The sequence below is a fragment of the Tursiops truncatus genome, chromosome 6 (assembly GCF_011762595.2).
Source record: "Tursiops truncatus isolate mTurTru1 chromosome 6, mTurTru1.mat.Y, whole genome shotgun sequence".
NCBI lineage: Eukaryota > Metazoa > Chordata > Mammalia > Artiodactyla > Delphinidae > Tursiops > Tursiops truncatus.
Window position 1 is genome coordinate 50,988,408 of NC_047039.1, and position 12,138 is coordinate 51,000,545.

A 12,138-nucleotide genomic window follows, 5' to 3' on the forward strand; every position below is an offset into this window, starting at 1 on the left:
CTCATATCCTTCAGCTCTGAGATTTTTTTAAAGTAATTTCATTGATCATTTATCCCTCTCTGTTTTCTCTCTTATCTCTTTCTTTCAATATTACCTATTATTCAGATTGGCCCTCAAAGTTTCTTGCCTTTTCTCTCCTATTTTTCCACCTTTGCCTTTTTTAATCTAATTTTGGGATATTTCTTCCATCTTCATCTTCCAATGCTTCTACTGATATTATTCATTTCTGATTTCACATTTTTTTTACATCTTTATTGGAGTATAATTGCTTTACAATGGTGTGTTAGTTCCTGCTTTATAACAAAGTGAATCAGTTATACACATACATATGTTCCCATATCTCTTCCCTCTTGCGTCTCTGTCCCTCCCACCCTCCCTATCCCACCCTTCTAGGTGGTCACAAAGCACCGAGCTGATCTCCTTGTGCTATGTGGCTGCTTCCCACTAGCTATCTATTTTACGTTTGGTAGTGTATATATGTCCATGCCACTCTCCCACTTTGTCACAGCTTACCCTTCCCCCTCCCCATATCCTCAAGTCCATTCTCTAGTAGGTCTGTGTCTTTATTCCTATCTTATCCCTAGGTTCTTCATGACATTTTTATTTCTTAAATTCCATATATATGTGTTAGCATACGGTATTTGTCTTTCTCTTTCTGACTTACTTCACACTGTATGACAGACTCTGATTCTTCCAAATTATTTTTTTCTCTCCATTTTAGAGTCTTTCCACAAGTATCTGCTAATTCTTGGCTGCCTGCTCCCAATTAAGTGTAACTATAAGGGTGACATACCTTTTATACATCCACATAACCACTACCTAGATTCTGAGCTTCAGGATGAAACTTGATAACTGTGGTCTGATAAAAGTAGGCCATTTATTAGGAAATCCCCAACATCAGCATCATTAGGTTTTTCCTCTTGGCTTGGTCAGATGACCCATGGAAGAGTTTTCCAAGCTCCCACGTGAAGTGTAGAAATCTCAGTGCTAGCTTTTGGGAAACTCAATAGAAAAAAGGAAGCTGGAAGGAATAGTTCGTCAATATTTAACATTGAGTATGTTATCTTCCTGTTTTTGCCAGTCTGGAGACCCTGTATTTTATCATCTCCAGATATTAAGCCTCCCGAATTACACTAGGAAGTGGGAGCAATCCCAGAATATCATACTCTTGGGAAGGGGATCTAAGAACCTAAGTGCCTCTAGAGCAAACAGATTTCATCTAACCCTCTTTATTTTACTTCTGCTATTCCAATTCCTAATTCCAAAGGTAGCTGGTGCTTCCAGTTCATAAGCCTTTGATTATCTAGCAAGTTGTGTGCCAGCTTTCCCAACCCCTGGCTTAGGATTCTGACGTCTCAGGTCTGCTAAGTCAGTTATCCCTCATCCATTCATTTTCCAGCTTCGAAAATTTTCTCTGTTATCTTGTCTCCTCTCTCAATCATTATGAGATTATCTCTTTTAATATCCCATAACTCCATCAGGTTGTTTTTTATTCTACTCTCAATATTTTATCATATATATAAAGTTTAAAGTATTGTAAAATGAACACCTGTAAACCCCAGACTAGACTCTATGATTGTTAACATTTTGCCGTATGTATTTTCTTTACCACACATTCATCCATCTATCCATGCATCCACTCATTTTTTTCATGCATCAGACCATACTTTTTTATGCATTTCAAAACAAGTTGCAAATAAAAGTACATTTCACTGCTGAATAATTAAGCATTCATATCAATAATATAGAATTCAATTTTTTTTTGCAGGTAAAATTTACATATAGTGAAATGGACAAATCTTAAGTGCTCCACTCAAAGAGACTTGACAAATGCATACACTCATGTAACCAAAACCCCTATCAAAATACAGAAAATTTCCTTCAATCAGAAAAGTTTCCCCCTACTTTTCCTAGTTAGTCCTCACTACCAACCCATCCTAGAGGTAACCGCTGTTTGATTTTTTTTTCACCAACAACTAGTTTTTTCTGTCCTAGAATTTCATATAATGGAATCATACAGGAAGTCCTCTTCTGTGTAAAGTTTCACTCAGCATAATGTTTTTGAGATTCACTCATGTTATTGAATGTATCAGTAGTTTGGTTCATTTTTATTGCTTAGTAATATTTCATTGAGTGAATATACAAAAATTGTTTCTTCATTCTTCTGTCAATGGACATTTGGGGTTTCTCTCCAATTTGGGGCTGCCATGAATAGACCTGCTATGAAATTCTTATACAAGTCTTTTGTGGACAAATGTTTCTCAGAGAAACTACCAAAGAGTGAAACTTCTGGGTCACTGGATAAATATATGTTTATTTTAAAAGAAATTGCCAAGTTTTTTTCCAAAGTATTTGTACCATTTCACCTTCTCACTAACAAAGTATAAGAGTTCCAGTTCCTCTACATCCTAACTAACATTTGGTATTGACAGTCCTTTCAATGAGAGCCATCAGATGGGTATGCAGTGACAGTCACTGTGGTTTTAGTTTGCATTTCTCTGATGACAAATGAAGGTAAGCATTTTTCATGTGATTAACGGCCATTCTTCTATGTTCCTCTGTAAAGTGTCTTGAAATCATTTGACTTTGGGCAAGTAACTTCCCATCTTCCCTGGACTTCAACTTCCTCATAATTAAATAAAAGTCATTAACTTGTACATCTAGTGCCTTTCAAGTCTTATAATCCTAAGTTCCAGATAGTAGTTTAGTAATTAAATGCCAAAGGTAATCAAAAGTATTTTTGACCAATGGCCAGGCCAAGACTAGGGATCGTAACCTTTATAATATTATAACGGGACATTCGCTTGGCCCCATGCAGTTAACAAAGCACTTTTATTTTCTCATTTCATCCTTAATACAACCTAGGTTCAAGTATCAGTAAGTGGCAGAATCAGGACCTAAATCTAAATCTTCAGAATTCACGTTCAGTGTTCTCTTCATTAAAACCTGCTGAGTATAAGAATGTTCAGGGCAACACTATTCTTAATAAACAAAAACCAGACACTACCCACTACCAATAGAAATGGATGAATATAAGTGTGGTATGTTCACACTATATAATACTAAACATCAATATGAAGTTCATATGACAATAGGAATGAACTCGCAAGCACAAAGTTGAAGAAAAGAAGCCAGATACAAAAGAGTACATACTATATGATTCCTTTCATATAAAGTACGAAAAAGGGGCAAAATTAATTATTACTATTAAAAATCAGGATAGCAGTTATCTATGTGGAGGACTTCTGGTAATTTTCCATTTCATGACCCAGGTGCTGGTTATAAGTCATCCACTTATCTAGGCACACTTCTTTATATATATTATACTCTGTGGTTCCTAAACCTAGCTAATCAACAAATCACCTGCAGTGCTTCTTGAACATACAGATTTTCTCAAGCTAGAGATTCTGTTTCAGATTACATGTGATAGGAGGCTTATGAATTTTTTTTAAATCTCTATATGATTCTGCTGATTATTCATGAAACAAGTGCTCTAAAAAGTGATTAACAGAATTTTCAAACCATTTTTCTATACTTGTACAAAAAAAATAATGTAAGGTAAAGTAAATGAATGTTCACATAATTGCCAGAAGACATACACACACAGCAAAGTCTGTCCATCAAAGGCCAGTCAAAGAAATCAAAACCCTACCTCTGATCCTATATGGAATGCATACACAACAGGGAGCAATGATATACAATGACGTTACAAACATGGAAAGAAATAGAAATAGTTTTACCACAGAGTTTTTCTTGGATCCTATGTGCCTCCGCTAATCTTTCTTCAGCAGCCCGCCTTCCGAGTCCAGCTTCCTTTCTAGCAACAGCCAGGTCATATTCCAGACTTTGTCGCAATGCCTCTCCTTTTTCAACCTCGGATCGTAGCTTGGCAATCTGGCTCTCGTAGCTTGCCAGCTAAAAACAGACTTCTGATATCATGAACCAATATAAAAATATGTCTCCAAGATTATGAGATCATGCACCCAAACAATTTTCTTAGAGAAATTTGTTTCTATAATATTTATAAGACAAGAATTTACACATTTATACTTTCTGAAAGACTGGAAAAGAAGCACTAGCCTTACTCAGCAAACAACATTCATTAATTTTCTTATTTTAGAGAATCCACTAGAGAAAAAAATTTTTTAATTCTTATATGCACGTCTTATTAAAAGTAAAGAGAAATCACAGGTTTTAATCAGAAAAAGTCATACCTAAGAAGTGAAAAAAATGCATGACATAAAGTAAGAACTTAAAAATTCATTCTTGAGCTTCCCTCGTGGCGCAGTGGTTGAGAGTCTGCCTGCCGAGGCAGGGGACATGGGTTCGTGCTCCAGTCCGGAAAGATCCCACATGCCGCAGAGCGGCTGGGCCCATGGGCCATAGCCGCTGAGCCTGCGCGTCCAGACCCTGTGTTCCGCAACGGGAGAGGCCACAACAGTGAGAGGCCCACATACCGGAAAAAAAAAAAAAAAATTCATTCTCTCCTCTACTCCTAAACCCTAATTGAAATCAAGAAGCAAATGGTAGACTTCCCTGGCAGTCCAGTGGTTAAGACTCCGCACTCCCAATGCAGGGGGCACAGGTTCGAACCCTGGTCAGGGAGCTAATGTCCCACATGCCACACAGTGCGGCCAAAAAAATAAACTAAAAAAAATAAAATAAAATGCCTTAAAAAAGCAGCAAATAGTATCAAAATTTGGTAAATATTGTCTATATTATTTCTCTGGATTATGACATTACTCATAGAGCATAAAGTAATAAAAGTGCCTGTTTTACAGGGATTTTAATGAACGAATATCTAATTTATCTACTATTTAGATAACCAGATAGTTAATAACTAGATTTAATTTATCTAATATCCTTCCATGAAGTAGTGTGACAGGAGACAGGTCAGAGAGTTAGAACCAGATGATTTATAAAGTCCCTTCCCACTCTGAAATTCTATGATCTAATCAATGATTCATTAAATGATATTAAATACTTGCTACATGTCAAGTACAGTGAAAGATATAAAAACAAACATTATAGAGCCCCTGATCTCAAGTAATGAAATGCTATAGAAAGTCATAAGGGATTAGTTTTACGAAAGAGGTAAAAAAGTTATGATAGTTCAAAGAAAAGCAAAATTACTTCTGGCTGGAGGGAGAGAAAGAAATGATGGATGAGAGAGAATGCTAGGAAGGTATCATACGGGAAAGCATCAAGCTACTATATCAGGCTAGAAATAGATGGTCCAATTACCATATAAGAAAAGACAAAAAGGATTTCTAAAGGGCAACATCAGAAATTACCGTAAGTAGCAGTTAATATGTAGAGTGCAGCAGGAGTTACACTCTTTTTAACATATATAAAAAAAATAATTTCCATTTTTATAAATGTTAGAAAAGTAAATGTCTTCAGCACACTTATACTCACAAAATAAGAATTTACAAATATCTTTTAATAAGTTAATGGAAAAAAACATAAAACCTTTATTACATCTTCAAGATAACTCCGTTTATTTCAGAATCACGCCATCCCTCCCTGCCCAGGAATAAAGTTGGTAACATTTGGGCATCCCCAGTTGTGCCAGTCATTTACCTGTTTGCCTTCAGACACCCCCTCCCCCATCCTTCTCCAGCTCTACTCCATATTCTAGGAACTACATGTGCCAGACTTCCCTGCCCACTGGCTTCTTGGGAGTTTGGATCAATGAGAGGCACTTGTGGTATATGTGAGGACAGGAAAGGAGAAGCCAGGGTATTTGTCCCTCTCTAGATCTACCCTGAGCAGCATCTGTCTTCCCTGTGGCGGCAAATCCTTCTGGATAGCTAGCTTTTTTCAACCTTAGGAATGAAAGCAACTTCCTAATGTTGCTACCCTCTGGGTTACCTTAACATCCCCTATTTGTCTTTTTACCTCTTCTGGTACTTGTGTAATCAATTCCACTTGGACACCAAATGATATTACTCTTGGTATCAGAAATAGCCTCAAGATGGGTTTCTGATATTTTGTGGTAAACCTATATGAGCCTAAATACAATGAAGACCTTTTTGCAGGTAGAAATGAGATACTTTTGCAGTGATCCATGGCCTCCAGTGGGATCACAATTATTTACATTATCATGTGCAATTGTTTAAAATAAAGTGCCAGTTGAGTTCAAGCCTTTGGGAAATGAAGTAGCAACTGCACTTGACCAACATGGCAGTTTTGTTTACTACAAGACCCATGGCATGGGAAGGCTAAATCTAACTATGCTAGAGAATTTACAAAAAAGAAAAGGTAATCCCAGGGTTCTAGAATCTCAGCTCAAGACAGTCAGAAAGCCAGAGAGTTTCTACGTTGACTTTAAAGAATCTCTTATTTCTCATAGCCCCATGGCAGACAAGGCTAAAGACCAGATGGGAAATCTAATTATGGGGAATGCAGAATTAAAATACAAGTTGAATAAAGAGCCTCAACAAGTTTCTAATGTGAAGATGGTATATATCAGCTGGGCATTAGGTAGAAAGGAAGGAGATGGATGAGGACTTTTGGAATTAGACAATCCTGAAAACTGTAAACTTCCAATCTCCTCTGAACACCCTTTCTCCCAACAACAGCAGCCTCTTCTCCCTGTCTGAGCTACTTGACCTTCCCTTGCTTAAAGACTTAGTGAGGACCACAACTGAAATAGCTGTCTTGCAACAAGATGTGCAAGACCCACTTTCACCTCTTTGTTGCCATCGATAGACCCAGACCTCAGTAAGCCACAGGTGGAGAAATGCAGTCTTCTCTGGGAGAAGATAGCATCTATAGCAAAAGGACTGCAAAATCTTGCTAATCTTGTAATAGAAGGAACCCGCAGAACATATATAGGCTTGATTTGGATTTAATAAGCTAGCTGTAACAGTTTGCTTGGAATGGGTGACTGTAAATTGAATTCAACATCAGCCTGCATCACTTAATAAAGTCAAAATGCCAGTACTTTCCTGATATAATATGCAGACTTAAGAAGATGGGAGTGGTGGCTTCCCTTGTGGTCCGGTGGCTAAGACTCTACGCTCCCAATGCAAGGGGCCTGGGTTCAATCCCTGGTCAGGGAACTAGATCCCACATGCTGCAACTAAAAGAGCTCACATGCCGCAACTAAAGATCGGGCATGGGGGTTTCCCTGGTGGCGCAGTGGTTAAGAATCCGCCTGCCAATGCAGGGGACACGGGTTTGAGCCCTGGCCCGGGAAGATCCCATATGCCGCAGAGCAACTAAGCCCGTGAGCCACAACTACTGAGCCTGCGCTCTAGAGCCCACGAGCCACAACTACTGAGCCCACGTGCCACAACTACTGAAGCCTGCGTGCCTAGAGCCCAGCTCCGCAGCAAGAGAAGCCGCGACAATGAGAAGCCCACGCACCGCAACGAAGAGTAGGCCCCGCTCACCGCAACTAGCAAAAGTCCGCACACAGCAATGAAGACCCAACACAGCCAAAAATAAAAATTAATTAATTAATTTTAAAAAAAGATTTCGCATGCCACAATGAAGATCCCCCATGCGGCAATGAAGATCCTGTGTGCTGCAATTAAGACCCGGCGCAGCCAAATAAATAAATAAATATTTAAAAAATAAAATAAAATAAAAGAAGATGGGAGTGCTTTTTTTACGAGCAAACCAAAACCTCCCCTTTCGCCTACTGCATCCTCTTTGAGAGCCCAAAGGACATTATTTTCCTAATTAAAGTGCTCTAACATACACTGGCCAACAAAAGCACCCTTAGAAAGCTCTAGCGGCTAACCTTTATATACCAGAGATAATAGTAGATGGTAAAGATAATGGTGGGATATGTCATAATTGAGATGGACTCGCCAACCTCAATCAAAATGGTGAAATTCCAGAGTAGCAAAGGCCAAGTGGTAGCAATTAACCAGCAGAGACAAGGTGAGCACAGTTTCTATAATGGATGGCTGGAGCACAACAGTAATCATAGCATTTGACCTCCAGGTATTTGTGGTGATATCTAATTGATCCTTGTGTACCTGGGAATTAAAGAGATGGGCAGTCTTCTAAAGCAGTGCTATGCAGTAGATATATAAGGCAAGAAATTTTAAATTTTGTGTAATTTTAAATTTTCCAGTAGCAATATTTTGAAAAGTAAAAATAAATATGTGAAATTAATTTTAACATTTAACCCAATATATCCAAGATTCTTTATTTCAACATAAAATCAACATGAAAAATTATTAGTGAGCTATTTTACTTTTTTTAGATATTTTACACCTTTTTGTACCAAGTTTATGAAATCCAGTGTGTATTCGTATCACATCTTAATTCAGACTAGTCACATTTCAAGTGCTCAAAAGATACATGTGGCTAATGGCCACCATATTGGAGAAGCGATTCTAAAGCATTATTTGGTCTAAACAACAGCAACAAAAACAAAAAAACCAAAAAAACCAAACTGACAAAAAAACAGAAAAACTCCAAGTCTGGTGAGCAGAATCCTTACTTAAGTCTCTAAAACATGAAGTTATATCCTCCCATCAGTTCCCAGACTCCCTGACTCCTTGAGGCACCACCACAAGTACACACTGTAAACTTCCCCGAGTCTTTCCCAATGCACAAGGTACAAGCTCTGAACTGGAGACTAGCATTTACTATATCCCGCATACACAGATCCAGGAAATAAAGGATGGAACTGGAAGTGGCCTCTCTCTATTAACACAGCCTCTAATAACCTTACCATCTACCAATCCACTCACCGGGTTCCCCCCCACCCACCCAAACATGCAACTTTGGGCTTTGATATTTTAGAAGAGATCTTAATTTACAAAGGGTGAATACTTCCACCAGGTGACACAAAAATGACCCACATTGATACATACTGCAACATGGATTGACTTTGGAAACATTATGCCAAATGAAACAAAACAAACACAAAGGACAAATACTCTATGGTGCCACTTATATAAGGTATCTATCTAGAATATGCAAATGCATAGAAATATAAAGTAGATTAGAGGTTAGCGGGGGGTGGGGATAGGGGAAGGATGATGGGGGAGTTATTGCTTAACAGGTACAGTTTCTGTATGGGATGATAAAAATTTTTGAAAATAGATACTGGCATGTGAATATAAATATAACTGAATTGTTCACTTAAAATGGTTAAAATTGTAAATGTTATATATTTTTTACCACAGTAAAAAACATTTTTTTAAATCCATTATATCAGAAGCTGAGACTACCTCTAGGCTAGTTTTGGGCTCCTTGTGCCAGTGAAACAAAAGGCAAAGAAAGATGATGTTACCAGAGTCTTGATTACCAAGACTGGCTGGGGTGACCGATCCTGATTACCAAGGGGATAGTGAGGCAGAGGAGACCATGGAAACCTGGGGATTCAACGGTATGATTCTCAGTATATCCATATCTACAGAGATCCAATAGAGGTGGCACCATTAAGGAATCAAACTTTTCAAGAATGAAATGCGGTCACTCCACCAAGGAAAATGCTGGCAGAGGGTAAGGGGAACAGGAATCAGTTGTGACAGAAGTGAAGTGAAAAATATCAGCTTATAGGGCTTCCCTGGTGGCGCAGTGGTTGGGAGTCCGCCTGCCGACACAGGGGACAAGGGTTCGTGCCCCGGTCCGGGAAGATCCCACATGCCGTGGAGCGGCTGGGCCCATGAGCCATGGCCGCTGAGCCTGCGCGTCCGGAGCCTGTGCTCCGCAGCAGGAGAGGCCACAGCAGTGAGAGGCCCAAAAGTATCAGCTTATAACCCTAGGACCAGTTCTAAGAATAAGAACTGCAGTAGCTCTGCATATCTGTTATATGTATATATTAGTGATTTTTTTCTTTGCTCCTCATCTCTGGCGTTATATGAAGAATGTTGGTACTATTGGTCTCAATTTAATTCATGAGACACAAAATTGTAAGATTCTGATGGTGAGGATACATATCATCTGTGAGATAGAAACGGTGGACTAATAAGGCTTTGTGTCTCCCATTGTGGAGTGGGTGAGAGCATCTTTGTATAGAGGATATTTGAGTTGCCTTGCAAGATTACGCAGGAACAAGATATTACTGCATGGGAGTTACACATGAGCAGAAGAGTGATAATGAATGCTGAAGAGCAAAAAGTGTGGAGTGTCAATTATTTGTCCATTTGATCCATTTCTGAACCCCCTTCTTTTGCTCTACTCTATTATATCATAGGAACTGTAATTCCCATGCTCCATTGTTAAATGACTCTACTTCCAGCAGTGTCTCTGGCAGTAGCTGCATCTCTTTTCAGGTTCCAGCTGCCTATCCTTCATTCCAACATCCCAACCTGACTGAACAGCCCCTACCATGGTTCTCCCTCCCACCAGACAGCTCCAACTTCTGGACTCTGGTAACATCATCTCCTCCCATTGGTCCTCTGGCCTAGAGGTGCTGGTGGCTTCCTGATGTAACTAATCTCTAGGTGGCCTCATCATTCCCTGTTTGAATTCCTAGGTCTTTCATCACCTGTACAACCAATTCCGTCTATTAATGTCCCTCTTTTAGCCTTACTGGGCCTTATTTGATTTCCAGAGCTACCCACAGAGCTGTGAAAAACATATACTCTAGCTGTGAAAAACAACCATGAGGTTGTTTTCTCATTTAAGCTTCAACATATGCACTACAACATGCAACAGCAACAAAATGGTATCTCCCTCCTTTTCAAAACAAGTCTTCATTCTTTTAGGTCTTATGCTCAACCAGTTGTCTTAGAACCTCCTCTCTGTGTCATCCTCCATGTCTTCCCTGATGCCCTCCTACAGCATGTCTCAGCCTCTAAAAGGTCTTTCACCATTTTTACACCATGACCCTCTTTGGCAATCTGGCACAGCCTTTTCAAAATAATGTAATTACATGCATAAAATAAAATACACAAGATAACAAAAAGAATCAAAGTATAAAAATAAATATATAACAACCAATTTGTGATGCTGTAATCTACGTTACTTCTTTAATAACACATTAAATAACAAGTTGTACTCACAAGTCTAATAACCATTTCAAAGTAATGACAAGTATAAACAATATTTCAATATATTTGCAGTAACTGAAGTATGGTATGTGTCTGCAATTTCTATTGGTGATAAATTCAAAAGTACTGCTAATCCTACTATAGCTTGCTTTTAAAAGGACGACAGGCTGGGCCAAGCCCTTCGTAACTGAAGGAAATGCTTAACATGAGTTAGGGGTTAATAAAAATAAAAATATAATTTCTCCCTATCCAACTACATGGATTCCTTGATTTCTCAGTTTGTAAGGACCCCTGCTTAAGACCCCTACTCCTAAGAAATCTGGCAGGATCAGTCAAACACCTTTAGGTCTTGAACCCTAGAAAGCCTACTGCTTCGTCCTAGGTATCCAGTAACTTTTGGCTAGAGAAAGTTACATTGCTTTTCCTTATTCTCTCCCACCCTCATTGCTCTAAAAGATTTTCTTGCTCTATCGTCACTATCGGGGCCAATGAGATATCTGAATAGCTTCATGACCTCTTGTCCTACTTTGCACATCTGTATTATTGTGCTCAAATAATTTTAATAACCACCGCAAAAGTGAAAACCTTGTGGCATTTTCCCATCTCAATCACCCACATTAGTACAACTTAGTTTCATTCGGAAGCTGTGAGTCTGTAAGAAACTCCTCTCCCCCATACCCTCTGCCCACTAATAAATCTCAACAGTAACCTATTATTTCCATACCTAGGAAAGAAAACGGGGGCTCAGAAAAATGACATAAGTTGCCCAAGAACCCACAATAATGAAATTCCTAGAGAAGTCATTTTAAAGATTTTTATTATTTTTTATTGTGGTATAATTGACATATTATATTAGTTTCAGGTGTACAACATAATGATTTAATATTTATACATATTGCAAAATGATCACCACATAATTCTAGTTAACATCCATCACCATACATAGTTATAATTTTTTTCTTGTGATGAGAGCTTTTAAGATCTACTCTCTTAGCAACTTTCAAAAATGCAATACAGTACATTATTAACTATAGTTGCCACGCTGTATATTACATACCCAGGACTTATTTTATAACTGGAAGTGTGTACCTTTTGACCCCCTTCACCCATTTCATCTACCTCCACCCACCCCCTGCCTCTGACAACCACCAATATATTCTCTGTATCTATG

The 12,138-nt window shown here is 38.6% G+C and overlaps 1 protein-coding gene across 5 annotated transcripts in view; it reads right to left on the reverse strand.

Moving 5' to 3' along the window:
* CCDC171 (coiled-coil domain containing 171) overlaps positions 1-12,138 on the reverse strand; it is a 361,756-nt gene that overhangs the window by 322,465 nt on the left and 27,153 nt on the right. For all 5 annotated transcript variants that reach the window (XM_073806109.1, XM_073806110.1, XM_033858077.2 and 2 more), the window contains one exon: positions 3,741-3,915. In XM_073806109.1, the coding sequence (XP_073662210.1) occupies positions 3,741-3,915 (175 nt within the window). The remainder of the gene's footprint in view (positions 1-3,740; positions 3,916-12,138) is intronic.